This window comes from Podarcis melisellensis (genome assembly GCF_964234715.1).
Source record: "Podarcis melisellensis genome assembly, chromosome: 2".
NCBI classification, from domain to species: domain Eukaryota; kingdom Metazoa; phylum Chordata; class Lepidosauria; order Squamata; family Lacertidae; genus Podarcis; species Podarcis melisellensis.
This window is the reverse complement of record NC_138529.1, coordinates 114,542,870-114,561,227: the sequence shown is the minus strand read 5'-3', so window position 1 is coordinate 114,561,227 and position 18,358 is coordinate 114,542,870. Positions and strand designations below refer to the sequence as shown.

Here is an 18,358-nt window from a genome sequence, read left to right as displayed (position 1 = left end):
GGCATGGCGGGCATCCCGGGGAGTGTGGCAAGCGTCCTGGGGGGTGCACAGTGAGTGGCGCACACCCTGGGAGGTGCCGCCGATCGAGGGTCGGCATTTTATCACCCCTCCTTTGGAATAGCACCCGGGGTGGACTGCCCCTCTGTCCCTGCCTCAGAAAACTCCTGCCTGCTGCTGCTGCCACCACAGTAGCAGTGATGGCTTCAGCCCCCTTCTTGGTGCTGCTGGTTTCCCCTCACACTAGGGAGGAAATGGCAGGGGGTGGCCTATAGGGTCTCCTGGGCTCTGCCCCTTCCCAGCACGATTGACAGTAACACCCCCCCCCACCCCCAGTGACAGCCTTTGATTCCCTCTTCAGCTGTTGGGTAAAGATTCCCACTTTGTTCCTGATGTAGATCTTCACTCACCTCCCCACCTCCTTTTCTGGCAGTGGAGGCACCATTTTGTGGTTTGCCTCAAGTGCTGAAATGTATTGGGCTGGCCCTATTGCTTCTACATCACTGGCTGGTGGGAGTGGGGCTGGTCACCATGCCACCATTTTGTGGTTCTGTCTCTTTTTCTGCTCTTTTAGATGGGGCAGCCATTTTGTGTTGTGCCCTGTTGCCGCAGCAACCATCTTGCAACTGCCGCCCACAATACTTTCTCCAAATTCCAAATAGGAGAACCAGCTCAGAAAAGTTGGCCTAATCACCCTGTTCTACATAAATAGCTCCCTCAGGTCCCCGCCTGCATTGTCTTCTGCTGCTCAGGTGTATATTTACAATAAACTGAGCCAGCGATTAAAAAATCTTTACTTCTCTGCACAGAGCAGCAACTCGGCTCACAGCTCCCTGACAGGAAATGGATTGAGAAGACTGGTTAAAAAAACACCTTGCTACTTGAAAAGGCCTTTGGTGGAATATCTTTCCTGGTTTGATTGGAAAGCTTTTATGTTTCGAATCCTGCCATCAGTGGCCTTCCCCACACTGGCTGGAGGCTCAGGTGTGGGGAGCTTGCCAGGCTCATCTGACCCGAAGTCTGTTTGTGGGGAGCCCTGCCTACCCACCCTGCTCTGTTCCTTAAACCCTCTCCGCTCTTCTCCATCCCACCTGCAAAGTCACAGGTAAAAAGGAGAAGCGAGGGGAGACCCACGGAGCCTTTTGCACCTCATCTCCCCATCTCTGACACTACAGATAGAAAGGGGGATCAAGGAGGGTCTTTACAAGCCTCCTCACTCCTCCCCTTTCCACCCCCAACATCATGTGATTGGCAGGTGGGCTGCCCCAACCATATGTCAATGTTGACCTGGGGGTGGGGCAGAAAAAGATTCCCCAGAATCAAGGAAGTTTCCCTTTTCTACTGCAGGGTTTTGCCACTGGTGCAGCAGTTGGGGGAGTTTACCCACCCAGAGGAGCGGCCTTGAAGGAAGAAAGGGTCAGTCAATCCCCAGATCACCTCACAAGCTGGGGCATTTTGCAGCTGTGGTGATTTTCTCCCAAGTTCTTGCTGTGCATCCCTTATTGCCTGTTTGCTTTGCTTTGCCAAGCTTTGCTCCCCTTTTTGTTCCCCACAGTTGGTCGAGGCTTCCATTGTATAAAAGAAATCTCCCTGGTTCTCAGAGCTTCCATAATTCTGCTCATCAACCACGCTGGCATCCTCTAAGACTCGGTGGCACTTTCCCCATCTGTGGTACAGAGTGCAGCTGAGCTATTAATGCGATTTTGCGAAAAAACAACAACCCAAAACCCCACAAGGATTCTGGAGGGTTTTGCCCCCCTTGACTTTCCCTTTGTGTAAACAGAGGTGCTGAGGATGTACCTCTTGTCAGTTTGCGTTTCTTGATACAGAAAGTATTGATCCAATGTGTAGAGATCTTTCCTATTCTAATTAATTTAAGAGGGTTCTGGAAGCTTCTCTGTATGAAAGAAACTGGTGCTAGCTGGAAGTTCCATGACATGTAATATTCTTTTCTGCCTAGAAACAAGCAGGTGGTTTATGATGTTCGGGTTATTCCTTCAGAGAAGCTGGTTAAAATGGTTCTGTTCTCTCTTTCTGTCAAGGTCATGCTGCCTATAATAAATAACAACACCAGAAAGAGCCTGGGTTTCACTTCCTCTCTCTGTTTCCTTCTGGTGTGCTTTTAGCCTTATTATAAGTTATTGTAAATTGAAGTTAAGTCTGCTGCAACTGGATTTCTTATGGACAGTGCCAATCATAGCTGTCAACGTTTCCCTTTTTTGAAGGGAAATTCCCTTCTTCCAAATAGGTTTCCTCGCAAGAAAAGGGAAAAGTTGACAGCTATGGTGCCAATGCTGAATGTATTGGATTTGTGACCATTATGCTCATTTGCCTTCTGCAGCAGTAAAGCTCTGCTGGATGAAATATTAATTGCCTCTGGTCTATTTTGGGGGAATCCTGCAACATGTTTAAGTTTCTACTCTGCTAACTATAAGTTGGAATCTGCTCTGGATCAATATGAGTGGAATTTGTGACCCCTCTGTACCCTGGCATTTGACTCCTCAGGTCTACATGCTGTGGTTGTAATCCGTTTTAACTGTTTTAAAGTTTTTACTTTATATTGTTGTAAACTGCCCTGGTACCCGTGTTTTAAATGGTGGGTAATAAGGAGAAATCCTGCCAACCTAGCAGTTTGAAAGCACGTCATAGTGCAAGTACATAAATAGGTACCGCTCTGGCGGGAAGGTAAACGGTGTTTCCGTGCGCTGCTCCGGTTCGCCAGAAGCGACTTAGTCATGCTGGCCACATGACCCGGAAGCTGGACACCGGCTCCCTCGGCCAATAAAGCGAGATGAGTGCCACAACCCCAGAGTCGGCCACGACTGGACCTAATGGTCAGGAGTCCCTTTACCTTTACCTTAATAAGGAGAAAAGGAGAAGCTGACCCTGGGTCATCAGATTTGGGACTTTGCGTGATGCCTCTGCACCGCTTGTGAGAATGGCAAATGCCCTTCAGGGAATAGGCAGAGGGGAGGCTTATTTCTGGCATCCCTGAAAAGTCAGGGCACTCACAGCAGCTGAGGATTTGGCCTATGCAACAGATGAACATCCCAGCGTCCCTCAGGTGGAGCTGAAGTCCTGTTATGCTAGTGGGACTCATGGCACTGCCTCTTCCTCAGCACCTAATTTAGTAGAATCCAGCTCTAATAAAACTCAGAAACCAAATCACATACAGGGGAAGGGGAATTTTTTATGTTTATTTGATTTAACAAGATTTAACAAAACCTCCAAGCAGTTTACCCAAAAAATAAATATAAACATTAAGATACTAAGGATTACTGCAATGCATTATATGTAGGGCTGCCTCTGAACACACCCTAAAGGGTGTGGTTTGGATTAATATGTGTATTAATGTGTATTAATATGTGTGAAAATGTGGTGACCAAGTTTGCACAGACATTAAATTGTTCAGCCTCTCGAGTCGAAAGTATTTGAACCCACATCTTCAGGGCACAATGGATTAGCAGTCAAACACCATTGCTGCTTGGCCCTCTTGATAGGGGTGCACACAGGGGTCCCTTGATGGGCTCAAACCACGATTCTTCCTGTTCCCAGCCAGACGTGTGGCTCCATTGTGCCCCAGTGTCCTGGGAATTGTGAGCTTCAGTCTCTCTAGTGTTCAGGTTTTATTTTTATTTTAAACAAAATATTCGTTATACAAGTTGTTATGTACTGAGCTGAATCCTAGAACAATAGCATCAGAATGCAGCAGTCTGATTGGTCCGCAGGAGCCACCCAATCCAGCTCCAGGTGGAAGTGAATTAGCGACCCGATTGGCCTGCAGGAGCAGCCAATCAGGCTCCTGGATGAAGTGAATCAGCAACCTGATTGGCCTGCAGGAGGAGCCCGGAATTAACCAATCACGCGGGGGCCCATTGTGTAAATAATGTATATTTGGCTAGACGTTTTGGGGAAAGATTCATTCATTGCTACTATGAGCTGAATAAAGAGCATGAAATTCACACTCGACTCCAAGTATATTTCACAAGTTAAAGTATAAATGCAAATGTGCACCCACCCCCGAGACCACTCCATCGGAACTATCTAACCTCTCAAAATTTCAACAACTCTTGTGATGGTTTGACTCCTTTCCCTTTTAACAGTACAAATTCAACTAATACCTTCCATATCTCCTCAAAATCATTCCTCCTCCATATTCCCTGTCTTATCTTTAAATAAATAAATAAAATTTTTGTGTGTGTGTGTGTGTGTGTGTGTGTGTGTGTAAAGTTATTTTAAAAAATTAGGAAGTAATATCTTCTCTTCTGTGGTCTCCTCTGTTGCGTGGCCTTCCTCTGGGTCTCGGTCTGCTTTCTTGGAGCGCTAGCCATGCTTCCACTCCCTCCCTCTTCCTCTTTGCATTTGTGTATCTGAAGAAGTGTGCATGCACACGAAAGCTCATACCAAGAACTAACTTAGTTGGTCTTTAAGGTGCTACTGGAAGGAATTTTTTTTTGTTTTTTCCTCTTTGCACTGCGATCCCCTACAGGCTTACTCAGGAGTAAGCATTAGCAGAAACCCCTTCCTCCTGCTGCTGCCCTGCCCACCTGTGGGTGTCTCCTGTGCAGGCATCAGCGGAGTTTGAGAATATGACTGTGGGATGATCACAGAATCAGATTTGGAAAGGACTTCTGAGGGACATCTAGGCCAATCCCCTGCAATGGAGGTACCTCAACAAAAGCAGCCACAACTTAAAAGAACATAAGGCTTCCCTGCTCCATTTGCACCTATTGTGACACAGAAGGTACCCCCCAAGCCCCATCCCATCAGTTTCTCCCTTTTTATCAAAGGGGAGGGGAGGGAGGCAAGCAAGCAGAGGTAGCCTCTTTAAAAAAATATTTAAGTTTCATTTTTAAAAAAATTATGGAAACAGGAAAGCTGTTTGGGGGAACCAACATAAACACCCCCAAAACAAACATAAAACATTCCTCCCCTTTTATTTTTTGCTAGTGGGGGTGGGTGCAAATGAAGAAAAATGAAGCAGCAGCACATAATGATGTATAAGGTTGGGGAACCAAATGTGTGAAAAGAAAGGGAGAACTGGGAAGAGTTTATGGGTAAGGAGGAAAAAATGGAGAGACAGACAATAACACAGACAGGAGGGAGGGAGGGAAGGCAGCTCACAAACATGCAGAATGGAGCAAAAGACGCAAGACAATTCCCCACACCCCACCCTTAACTTTGAAGCAACAGCCTTTGTCTGGGAGAGCGAAGGGAAGGCTCGAGGCAGCATCCTGCTTTCTGCCTGCTTGGTAGCTTGCTGCCGCCACACCGCCGGAGCACGATTTCTGTTCTCATGCTGAATCAAAGTTCTTAACCTGAGGTACTATTTCTGGGTTAGCGGAGTCTGTAACCTGAGGCATGTAAGCTGAGGTACCACTGTACCATTTTTCCATCTGATATTCACCTTGCCCCTTCCACTTCTTATCTATAATAACTCATGCAGCTTTCCACTTCATACCCTGCATTCCTTCCACCCTGTCATAAATTGATAACAATGCTACCTCTGGACTTTCAATCAGCTTCAGTCCTGTGATTTCTGTTATCTCCTTAAACACCTTTGGCCAAAAAATTGTATGTATTCACCCCTCCCCCCATGTGAACATAGGTCTCAGTTTCCTGGCATCCCCTCCAACGCAACACTGAATATTTCTTGTTTATTTGATTTAATCTTGCTGGTGTAAGATACCATCTCTGTATGGACGTAGAGTTCAGGTTTTGAAGAACAGATCTTGCTGAGTGAAAATCAGGGTAATGAGTCACACCATAACCCAGAGGTTGATGGATTGAACCTATATTAGGCAGCTGCTCCCAATTTGCTGTTGCATCGGATAGAACTTGTAAATGTGCAAATACATATTTTTCCTTTGCAAAAGTCCTAAAGCTAGAAGACTGCTCCACAACTCACTTGCTCTGGGCCAGGATCTCTTCTCCGAAAGGAAAAGGCTCCAATTAGCTGCACCCATCCATGGTGTAGCCATAATAATAATAATAATAATATTTATACCCCGCCTATCTGGCTGAGTTTCCCCAGCCACTCTGAGCGGATTCCAATCAAATGTTAAAAACAATACAGCATTAAATATTAAAAACTTCCCTAAACAGCAGCGGCATAGCGTGGGTTGTCAGCACCCAGGGCAAGGCAAGTAATTTGTGCCCCCTAACCCCTAACCTGCTGCTGCTGCCAGCTTCTTCTTGCTGCTGCCTGGGCTGGGGTATTTACGGTAAGGTAGCCACGGCGGCGGGTCCGTGTCAGGTGATCTGAGGTGAGTTGCCGCTGGCGCTGCCGCTGCCACTGCCGCAGAGAGGCGAGGAAAATGCAACATGGCCCAGCCGCTGCAGCAGTGAGGAGGGGCTGCCTGGCGTGCCCTCTGCCGCCCTGACGCGCGGGGACTGCGGCGAGCGCTGAGAGCCACTGCCTGCCGGACGCCTTCAGCCCGGACGCGCGCACAGCTCGTCGGTTCCGCGAGACATGGGGCTCTGCTACAGCCTGCGCCCGCGGCTCTTCGGCGCCTCTGGAGGCGGCGAGCGCGCCCCCCCCAGATGTTGCAGCCGGTGCAGCCGGCCCCCCCTGCACCCCCCACGGTACGCCACTGCTAAACAGGGCTGCCTTCAGATGTCTTTTAAAGATAAGATAGCTACTTATTTCCTTCACATCTGAAGGGAGGGCGTTCCACAGGGCGGGTGCCACTACCAAAAGGGCCCTCTGTCTGGTTCCCTGTAACCTCACCTCACAATGAGGGAACCGCCAGAAGGCCCTCGGCGCTGGATCTCAGTGTCTGGGCTGAACAATGGGGGTGGAGACACTCCTTCAGGTATACAGGACCGAGGCCGTTTAGGGCTTTAATGGTCAGCACCAACACTGTGAATTGTGCTCAGAAACGTACTGGGAGCCAATGCAGATCTCTCAGGACCAGTGTTATGTGGTCCCGGTGGCCACTCCCAGTCACCAGTCTAGCTGCCCCATTCTGGATTAATTGCAGTTTCCAGGTCACCTTCAAAGGTAGCCCCACGTAGAGCGTGTTGCAGTAGTCCAAGCGGGGGATAACTAGAGCATGCAACACTCTGGCAAGACAGTCCGCAGGCAGGTAGGGTCTCAGCCTGCGTACCAGGTGGAGCTGGTGGACAGCCGCCCTGGACACAGAATTGACCTGCGCCTCCATGGACAGCTGTGAGTCCAAAATGACTCCCAGGCTGCATACCTGGTCCTTCAGGGGCACAGTTACCCCATTCAGGACCAGGGAGTCCCCCACACCCCCTGTCCCCCCAAAATAGTACTTCCGTCTTGTCAGGATTCAACCTCAATCTGTTGGCCGCCATCCATCCTCCAACCGCCTCCAGGCACTCACACAGGACATTCACCGCCTTCACTGGTTCTAATTTAAAGGAGAGGTAGAGCTGGGTGTCATCTGCATACTGATGAACACCCAACCCAAACCCCCTGATGATCTCTCCCAGCGGCTTCATGTAGATATTAAAAATCATGAGGGAGAGGACGGAACCCTGAGGCACCCCACAAGTGAGAGCCCAGGGGTCTGAACACTCATCCCCCAACACCACTTTCTGGACACGGCCCAGGAGAAAGGAGTGGAACCACTGTGTAACAGTGCCCCCAGCTCCCAATCTTATGATCAAGTCCAAGCGGGTACATTCCTTCCTCTGCCTTTTCCCCTTTTTGAGAGGAAAGGACAGCACAGCCAGCCAAAAGTTTCCAGAGCCTCCAGTCAGCAGGAGAAAGAGCCGAGGACGGTGGAAAGTCATGTGCACAAAGAGAACCACAAATTAACATTCCACCACTTGGCCACCTCCTCATGGGCAGAGTGCACACAGCTGTCCCTGGGTGGGCTCAAACCACCATCCTTCTGGTTAACAGCCAGATGCACTAACCCACTGCACCACAGAGACCCGGGCAGAGATACCCTTCAGACATCTATTGTGCTTCATTAGATGTCATGTGAAACAAAAGAGGCCTCTGTCCAAAATTTATGCCAAAAAAATTGTGATGGCCCAGCCTCCTGTTCTCCAGCAAGAGACTTGAAGCAGCAACCTTCTGCTCTGTCCTTTGTCCTCCAGTCCTCAGCCGTTCAGTTTCTGGAGAGGGAGGGGGTGGGCCCAGTGTAGATTGAAAAGGGGAACACATCTTGCCAAAGCAACTGCAGGACGTTTCAATTTTTCTTTTTAAAATCTATTGTCTTTGCAAATGGGGGAGAAGAAGAGAAACATTATCAGCTGACAACAAGAATAAAAGTATTCCATTGATCCTCACTTAAAATGTATAAATCAATACAGACAGTCCATAGAAGACTGCCAATATATCCTGCCCCCAAAAGAAAACTCCCCTTGCTGTGTGGAACTATGGACCCTTCTGAATCTTGTGTCAGGGAATCCTAGTTTGTGTGCAGGCAAAGCTGCTCACTTGGGAGACTAAAGATTCAAAGGTCCCTCATCCAAAAACAGAATAAATGGGTTCTTTCTCATGCACTGGGGAGACAGCGTCTCTACTAGCAACTCTGGTGTCTTGTTTTTTGGGGGAACTAGAATGTTGCCTGCTTTTGCCCTGGGCAGCCAAAGTAGCTCAGCTGGGAGAGCGTTAGACTGAAGATCTAAAGGTCCCTGGTTCAATCCCGGGCTTTGGCAAAGGTAAAATGCCATGTTCCTTTTGCAAAGTCTGTACATTCCCTTTGATGGGCACTGCCCAAAAGAATGCTCCCCTTGCTGTGCAGAACTTTTGCCACCAGAAGCCTTGGCAAAGCAGGAGCTCTCTGGAGTTGACCTAAGGTTGCCTTGAATGGTAGATTCCGGTTCTCTGTTCTACCAGCTGAGCTATCATAGGGCACTGAGACCTTTGAGCTTTTTTGGGTGTGTGTGGAATCTATGGCTGCCTCTTCCCCTGGACTCTGATACCTGGCAAGGGATATGGGCAAGCTGGCATGGGGAGCCTTTGCCCTTGGGTTTCTGTAGCGTAGCAGCTATCATGTTGCCTAACAAACAAAAGGCCCCTGGATCGAAACAGGGCAGAAACATGCCTTTTTCCAGCAGCCAGAAGAAAAGCAAAACCAGTCAACTAGGACTGTGGCACGAGGGAGCCACTCTTTGTGGTGAAGTCACTTGTTCCATCTCTCTCGAGTATTTCAAGGATCCAGTGATCATCCCAGAGTGTGGACATTACTTCTGCAATCCTGTTTGATCTAGGGTTGCCATATTTCAAAAAATAGAATTCCTGACAACCACAAAGTTGATGAAAATTTAACTGTTTCATTGACACGAGGGAGCCATGGCTGCTGCTGAGAGACCCGTAAAGGATCTTTGTGATGAAGCTACTTGCTCCATCTGCCTGGAGTATTTCAAGGATCCAGTGACCATCCCAGAGTGTGGGCACAACTTCTGCCGATCTTGCTTGGTCCAGTGTTGGGAGAAACTGGAGGCAGAGGCTTCCTGCCCTCAGTGCAGAATAATTGTCCAGCGAAGGAGCCTAATCTCCAACCGTCACTTGGCCAACGTGGTAGAAATAGCCAAGAAGCTGTGTCTTCACCTTGGGAAAGGGAAGGTCTGTGAGAAGCACCAGGAAACTCTGAAGCTCTTCTGCAAAGTCCACGAAACCCCTATCTGTGTGGTATGTGACAGATCCAAGGAACATGAAAATCACAAGGTGATTCCTCTGGAGGAGGCTGCCGAAGAGTACAAGGTAGGAAATAAAAGTGGGTCTTCATGAAGCGGAGAGCTATGGATTTTTCTTGGGCCATTTTCTCTTAAGTCCGAACTCCGTATGACATTAATTGCCTAAACAGCAATCTAAATGCTTGTTGCTTATTATGTAAAGGGAGTTGGTGGGATGAGACAGTGGGTAGTGGTCAATTGTTTTTCAAAAAAAAAAAATTATCTATTAAGTTTTCACCCAGTCCATCTTAAAAACAGCACAAATTGCCATCTTTGTTTTTCTTTGACTTCCCATGTCGCCTGATAAGACCTTGTAACTCAATATTCTTTACTGCCTCTTTGTGACTAACAACACATAAAATATAAACATAAAAGTCAGCTGGGGGGACTCACTGGCAGCCAGGATCTGACCCCTTAAATGGCAGCTGGCAATGTCGTATTCAGCAGTGGAGGAGCAGCTATGTAGGGGGCAGCACACATGTTGTGGTTGCTGCTGTGGGAAGGAGTGCAGTGGGGTCCTAGGCAGGGTTGAGGCCCTGGGGATCTCCCCCATCTGAAATTGCAAATGACTTCCTGAATGAAAGTAGCACCTGCAAAATGTACAGGGGAAGCAAACTTCTCCATGAGAACTCAGAATTGGGTCTCCTTTCCTCTGGGCTCTTATTTTATTACTTTTACTATTTTTGAATAAATAGAAATAAAGGTCCCATCCAAGCCTCCCCACAGCTTGCCTCTTTGAACTTGTGGGAACACCAGAGAGCAATATTCCTATTGAAGGAGTTTTTTAGGTGGATTCTGACTGCAGCAAGAACATCTTTTTTTATCCAGAAATGGAAAACATTGAAGAGTTAATTTTGGCACATGAATAGGTGGACTCTGGCCACTGCAATGAAAAATCTCTCATAGAAGAGTGGAAACCTTTTTCAGATTACTTAAGTAAATATTTTAATTCCATTACAATATGAGATAGAGATATATACTATGAGCAACATAAAAACAAGGACTTGTTATTTTTATGTTCATATTTTATGCATTGTTAGAAACAAATGGGCAGTAATGAGATTTGAGATACAACATTTTATTGAGTGATATGGGAAGCCGAAGAAAAATAAAGATGGTAATTTGTGATTTTAAAAAATAGATTATGTGAAAATTACACACACACACACACAGAGAGAGAGAGAGAGAGAGAGAGAGAGAGAGTGGTACCTTGGTTCTCAAACGCATTGGTTCCCCAAAGCCAGTAGTGTTCTGGTAACCACGCCTTGGTTTTCAAACATTTCGGAAATCAAACAGCAACTCTGTTTAGGCTTTTAATATTTGATGTATTATAGTATTTTAATATTTTTTTTGGAAGCCACCCAGAGTGGCTGGGGAAACCCAGCCAGATGGGCGGGGTATAAATAAATTATTATTATTATTATTATTATTATTATTATTATTATTATTATGGAACAGATTAAGTTCGAAAACCAAGGTACCACTGTATTTGGTGCTTTTGTTTTTGTTATTTATTTTGCGTTTTGAGGCTTTTTCAGTTACAGTGGTACCACGGGTTAAGTACTTAATTCGTTCCAGAGGTCCGTTCTTAACCTGAAACTGTTCTTAACCTGAAGCACCACTTTAGCTAATGGGGCCTCCTGCTGCTGCATGATTTCTGTTCTCATCCTGAAGCACAGTTCTTAACCCGAGGTTCTATTTCTGGGTTAGTGGAGTCTGTAACGTGAAGCGTCTGTAATTTATTTTTGTGGCTCTGTTGAACCCAGTTCAGCTACTGATTGATTGATTGATTGATTGTGTGACTGCAGAAATGAATAAAAGCCCCCCATCCAAACAATGACTATCGTCAGTGCAGGTAAGAATTTTAATTTTTATCATCTGCAATACTGTCTTATTTATTTTATAGTACAGTACACTGATTGTTACTTTCATTTTATGGATCAATGGTCTCGTTAGATAGTAAAATCATGTTAAATTGCTGTTTTAGGGTTCGTCTTGAATGGATTAATCCATTTTGCATTACTTTCTGTGGAAAGTGCACCTTGGTTTTGGAACACTTTGGTTTTGGAACAGACTTCCAGAACGGATTAAGTTTATATATATAAAATCACTGTTAAAGTATGAATTTCTGAGAGTGAGAAAGATCAGGAATATTTTGTTGTTGTTTGGTAGGATTTAATTTCTTTTGTGCCAAATTGAGATATACAAAATACTCTTTCCCACAAGTTTCAACTAAGCTCAAATAAAATGAACAAATGAAATTGAAAAAAAGAAAGCAAATTAAATAGTCCCAGACCACTAATACACACTCTCTCTCTCTCTCTCTCTCTCTCTCTCTCTCTCTCTCTCTCTCTCTCTCTCTCTCTCTTTTATTATTAAAGATTTTCTTGATTTACAAAAGTGTGTGCAATGTCTCTCTCTTGTATATTTCCCCCCCATGTAACATTTTTACAAGTCAGTTTCATTTGATGAGACATTGGGAAGAAAAGGGGGAGGGAGGGGGAAAAGATGAATGGGGGTGGTGTCGGGTGGCGATGTTTCTATTTTACTATTTTACTTACTATATGTGGGGTTTGGTGTCAGCGTTGTTTGTGCAGGTTCTTTGCTGTTCACTTGTGTTCCTTTGGTGGTGAGAGAGGTTGGGGTTGGCCTAGGGTGTGCTGGTTCATTTATGATTGGCTGTGTTGAACTTTGTTTTCATGTGTCAGTGGGGTGTGTGTGTGTTTTGGATCAGCTCTTTTTCTCAATCTCAATCAAACCTGAGATTTTATTTCCTCTTTAGGGAGAGATCTGCAGCCGCCTGCAGATTCTGAGGAAAGAACGAGAAACCATTCTGGCATCTCAAGCAGACCTGGAAAAGAAGAGCCACAATCTCCTTGTAAGTGTCACAGTTGTTACTAGGGAGGGAGAAAGTATTTGAAGAATCAAGTCAGGACTGAGGAGGGATGGGGAAATCTATCACCTTCTTTCCATTTCTCTTTCTTTTACATCAGCATGTGATTTTAATTTTTAAAAAGTACTTCTGAAAATTCACCAGCATTTTAGTACAAATTTTCCCTTCTATCAAGATTTTTAATATTATTTTCCCCAATATGTGTATTTTTGCAAAGCACTCTTCTGTACCTTTTCCATTCATTTGTCACCGTTATTTGCACTCATAAACATATTTTATGCATACTTTACCCTATATTGTGCATGTTTTTGCACACATCACCTGACTATGCTAACCCTGGAAAGTTCATAGGACTGTGTATTTCAAAGGATTGTTGTGTTTTGGTCTGCATATTTTTTTCTGAAAGTAGTTATGAAGTAATTTCACCTTTCAATGCAAACTGAATTGAATTTCTTTGACCTGAGGCAGCCCAGCTCTTTTGAATATGAATTAGTAGGGACATCCTGATTTACCATAAATATTGTTAATTAAGGGTCTTTCTAAATGTGCACTCTTGTTAACCTTTAGGAAACTCAAGCCATCCTGAACACTGATGATGAGTTTTTAATGTCCATGGAGGCTCTCTGAATATTTTAGAATTTTGATTATGCCAGGTTCAAAAATGTGCACGGAACCTCCATGGCAAAAAAAAGGCTCCTTGCTTTAGCCAAATTGCAAATCAGCAGGCATGGCAGTGGAGAGGGAAGAGGAAGTGTGTTCCTGACTCAAGGCTCTGCTTTCCCTCTTTCTTCCTTCCTCTTGCAGAATTTAACAGAATCTGAGAAGCAGAGGACAGTGGAGAAGTTCAGACAACTGCACCAATTTCTGGAAGAACAAGAAAAATGTCTGCTGCATGAAATGGAAGAGGTAGAGAAGGAGATTGCAAGAAGAAGGGATGAGCAGCTGGCCAGACTCTCTAGGAAACTCTCCTCTCTTCAGAAAATCATCCAGGAGATGGAGGAGAAGAGTCAGCAGCCAGTGAGTGAACTCCTGCAGGTAAGATGGTGGCAGGAACAGCACAAGGTTGTTCTCGAAGACAGTGTTGACTCCAAACCTTTGTGTGCCTTCTCCATCAATTCAAGGTTCAAAAAGTTAATGGCACCTCTAGCCAGGTCTCATGTACAGGAGCAACCAATAGAACTGAGATGGTTTATTCCCCTTAATGCAGATTGTGGGTGCTTATTCAGTGTTAAAAGAACACTTGGTGGGCTTCCCAGACACTTTTAGCTCCACCTTACAGCTAAGGAAAAGTGAAAGAAAGGAAAAGTGATCTCTAGTACTGAGCACAGTCACCTTTTTTTCTCCAAACTGACATCCCCAACACCTCTGCATTCAGACTGTCCTTTCCACTGCTGCCCTCCAAATGTCTCTTCCATTCCACCCCTCAGCTTCTGGGCTGATCACCTTCAGCAGCCTTGGAGATTTGTCCAAAATGGTGCTCTGTCATCAAATAACGCAAGAGCTTTATTACAACTCAGAACAATTGTTACTGGTTAGTGCAGGAATAGGCCACCTTTGGCCCTCCAGATGTTTTGGCCTACTACTCCCATGATCCCTAGCTAACAGGACCAATGGTCAGGGATGATGGGAATTGTATTCCAAAACATCTGGAGGGCTGAAGGTTGCCTATGCCGGGGTTAGTGGGTGTTCTTCTAAGCCCAGTAAGAAACCTGTCCTTGGTTAGTGAAATGTCTCCCAAGAACATTATATGGTTTCTACCAACCACCTGACACTTCTTGACCTTTCCGTGACCATTTCTATGTGAAAGAAGCAATGAGGTGTTTTACTTCCCTGATCCACTAACATTGCTGGGGTTAGAAACTTGCCTGAACACCAATTTCTTTTGCATTTTGGAGGCATTTTATACTGTAGGTGGTTTTTTGTTTCCAGAAGGGAAATGGTAAGTGGTAACAGGCTGAAATATGGGGCCGTCCTATAGATCACTATTTGGGACAATGTCTTAGGGAAGGACTCTCCTGTAGGCCTCCTGATGTCTGAATTGCATGATGAAAAGTGCACTGAGAGGGAGTTTTTTTCACACAAAACTGGATGCAGGCTGAGAAGTTAAACGTGAAAACTAGGGTTGGAAGGATTCCTCTGAAACTACATTTAAAGATGAAACTGCCTCATTTGACTTTATGATCAATATGCAAACTGAATTACAGATGGCCACTAACATAATGCACATCTGGATTTTCTACTGCAGTTCTCCAACTAAGTAATCTGTACTTGCATACCCAGCTCTACCTCTCTTTTAAATCAGAACCAGTGAGGGCGGTGAAGGTCCTGTGTGAGTGTCTGGAGGCGGTTGGAGGATGGATGGCGGCTAACAGATTGAGGTTGAATCCTGACAAGACAGAAGTACTGTTTCTGGGGGACAGGAGGCGGGCAGGTGTGGAGGATTCCCTGGTCCTGAATGGGGTAACTGTGCCCCTGAAGGACCAGGTGCGCAGCCTGGGAGTCATTTTGGACTCACAGCTGTCCATGGAGGCACAGGTCAAATCTGTGTCCAGGGCAGCTGTTTACCAGCTCCATCTGGTACGTAGGCTGAGACCATATCTGCCTGCGGACTGTCTCACCAGAGTGGTGCATGCTCTGGTTATCTCCCGCTTGGACTACTGCAATGCACTCTACGTGGGGCTACCTTTGAAGGTGACTCGGAAACTACAACTAATCCAGAATGCGGCAGCTAGACTGGTGACTGGGGGTGGCCGCGGAGACCATATAACACCGGTCTTGAAAGACCTACATTGGCTCCCACTATGTTTCCGAGCACAATTCAAAGTGTTGGTGTTGACCTTTAAAGCCCTAAACGGCCTCGGTCCAGTATACCTGAAGGAGTGTCTCCACCCCCATCATTCTGCCTGGACGCTGAGGTCCAGCGCCGAGGGCCTTCTGGCGGTTCCCTCATTGCGAGAAGGAAAGCTATAGGGAACCAGGCAGAGGGCCTTCTCGGTAGTGGCGCCCGCCCTGTGGAACGCCCTTCCAGCAGATGTCAAAGCGATAAACAACTACCTGACATTCAGAAGACATCTGAAGGCAGCCCTGCTCAGGGAAGTTTTTAACGTGTGATATTTTACTGTATTTTTGGTTTCTATGGAAGCCGCCCAGAGTGGCTGGGGAGGCCCAGCCAGATGGGCGGGGTATAAATAATAAATTATTATTATTATTATTATTATTATTATTATTATTATTATTATACAAAATTGCATACAAAAATGTATTTTGGGATAAATTCACAATAAAATCCTGATGAATTTCTATTTTAAAAATTGCAAACTGATGTGGAAATGTAGAGAACTGACAATTGGAAAATCAAAAGCTGACTCAAACCAAAATTGAATGCTTCAGGTATTCCTGCTCAAATCTTTGTCATGTGGCAGACAGACTAGCATCAGAGGGCCAGAGCGCATCCATTTCAGGGTCTAAAGGGTCTTCCTACAGTGGCCTGTGGTGTGCAATGATTTCTGTTCTCTTTTCCCTCTAGGATGTGAGAAGCACCTTGCAGAGGTAAGTGAATTCTACTCATTTCTTTTGGCAACAGTCTGTAAGGCTGAGAAAAGTCCAGACTCTGTGCCAGGACAGACCCTCCCAGACAAAGGTGGTCTGCTTCATCCTCTGAGAGCACCTCCTTCTAGAGCAGAGCTTATCTTACTTACTAAAAGCAGGACACTCCCAAGTTCAAGAAACAAATATTTTTTAGCTTACTCAAGTGTCACTGTGACAAAGCTGTTGTACTTGCACAACAAGAGAAAGTGACTTCCTTGGGAGGAACAAGTGCTTAAGTTGCTTCCCTCAAGATTTGCTTCTCTACAGCATCCACTGTTGACCCACCCCAGGTCCTTGAACACCCCTTTCCCATGGAGCCCTTGTGGAGGGGGGGGGGGCACGGAAGTTCTCACAAGTCGGCAGGAGCTTGGGGAGTGCATCAAGGTGTCACTCAGAATAGAGATTATAAGGAACGTTTCACATTTGCTGATATCAGCAACCATTCTTATATTTTCTGCACCTTCTCTGGAAATTCTAGAGTAAGGAAATGTCAGCTGTGCTGTCAGACCCTCAGATAATTCCTGCTCTTGTCAGGAAAGGCGATTAAGTGAAATTGTAGCAGAGAAACTCTGAACGTGACGATATTACATAATGGTGTTTCTCCTTTGAATAGACATCAGTGGGGAGACTCAGAGGCCTGTGGTTACTGCTTTGGCCCTCAGATGTCTGGCTGTGGAGTCTGTAGTGAAGAGGAATCGAGCCCTTCTGTGCCTGCCTGTTCCTCAAGGCTTTCTGCCACTCTCTTCCTCCTCTCAGTTCATTTTTCTTCATGTACTAGGAATTATGGGTTTGAATGGGCTAACATTGTTTTTCTTTTCACCAGGTATGAGAAAAGAGAGCATTTAGAGACTCCATGGGCTTTCCCTCCACAGCTGAAGGGGAAGGCCTCCAGATTCTGTGACATAAATCGTATAATTGGGAATGCGATGAAGCAATTCAAAAGTAATGAAAATTACTGCAAGGATTTTATCCTGGGCATTATATTAGTCCAAAACTGGGCATTCCAGTCTCTTAATGTTTTGCATTAATGTATTGTATTTTGTTCCTGCTGCTGCAGAAAGGGGTATCCTCACAGTGCCTTCCTTCTTGGTGCCGCAGCCATCATTTCATTTCCCCCAGAATGCCCCATAAATATTGTCACTCTGGTGCCTGGGGGGTCAGGAAGAGACTGGTGGCTGCCGCAAAGAGAGAAAGCATGAACCAAAGTGCATAGCAAAGCCAGGATTTTCACCCTAATGTGTATCTGTTCACAATTATGCTGAACTTACTTTTTCATTTGTTACCCATCTCCCTACTCTGGACTGACCCTTTTGGAGGTTCTCAGACTCTGAAGGACAGTCTAAAAGGGCATTTTGAAATACCCTGCTCCTCTCTGTGCCTCCTCCTCAGGCTTGTCTCCAAGCAGTGGATCAAAGGCCTGATCTGTCTCCTCAGACGTCCATCCACAGCTGCCCTATCTAGAGCTGCAACCAACACAATCTCCTGAGAGTTCCCAAGCTAGCCATGAAATTAACCACACGTGAGCCCCAAAGGACACGTTTCTTAATAGCCTGGAACATGGGCATAGCCAAGCCCCCCCCCATTCTAAAACAATAGGAATATTTAACTAACTAACCAATCATTCTGTTCTGCCCCCCAATCCCCCATGATATTCTCACAAGGAAGCTGGTAAAATGAGGGTTGAATGAGGTAACTGTTAGGTGGATTTGTAGCTGGTTGACTGAACGAACCCAAAGAGTGCTCACTAATGGTTCCTTGTCATCCTGGAAAATAAGTGGGGTGCTGCAGGGTTCTGTCGTGGGCCCGTTGTTCAACGTCTTTATAAATGACTTGAATGAGGAATTGAGGGGGTGCTCATCAAATTTGCAGATGACACCAAACTGGGAGGGGTAGCTAAAGCCACGGAAGACAGAATCAGAATTGAAAATGAGTAGTAATTAAGCTTCATATCTTTTTGCTTCCTCAGACTCTCTTTTATTCAGACAACTGCTTCAAGAAGGTAAATTTTTTATTAGCCCAAATTCGCAGGAGGGATGTGGACGGATATATAATTGAGGTTAAATAAAAGAAATTGCAGACTTTGCAACCATCATCAATACCTTAATGCTGGTTAATAACTGCTTACTTGCCTTTCCATGTGACTAAAGCATTTCAGAAGAGCGATGCTGGGTCATCCCAAGAGCCAATCCAGTCCAGCCTCCTCTTTGCAACAGGAGCCAAACT

At 45.7% G+C, this 18,358-nt stretch overlaps 1 protein-coding gene across 3 annotated transcripts in view; it reads left to right on the top strand.

Moving 5' to 3' along the window:
• LOC309364809 (zinc finger protein RFP-like) overlaps positions 1–18,358 on the top strand; it is an 80,474-nt gene that overhangs the window by 56,468 nt on the left and 5,648 nt on the right. Inside the window, exons 1-6 of one of the 3 annotated variants that reach the window (XM_081902731.1) lie at positions 9,054–9,682; positions 12,437–12,532; positions 13,352–13,582; positions 16,074–16,096; positions 16,959–17,077; positions 18,102–18,134. The exons of the other annotated variants lie outside the window; for them this stretch is intronic. Of the exons in view, the coding sequence (XP_081758857.1) occupies positions 9,272–9,682; positions 12,437–12,532; positions 13,352–13,582; positions 16,074–16,096; positions 16,959–17,077; positions 18,102–18,134 (913 nt within the window). The 5' untranslated portion in view covers positions 9,054–9,271. Of the gene's footprint in view, positions 1–9,053; positions 9,683–12,436; positions 12,533–13,351; positions 13,583–16,073; positions 16,097–16,958; positions 17,078–18,101; positions 18,135–18,358 lie in introns of those variants that run through there. 3 annotated transcript variants of the gene reach the window in all.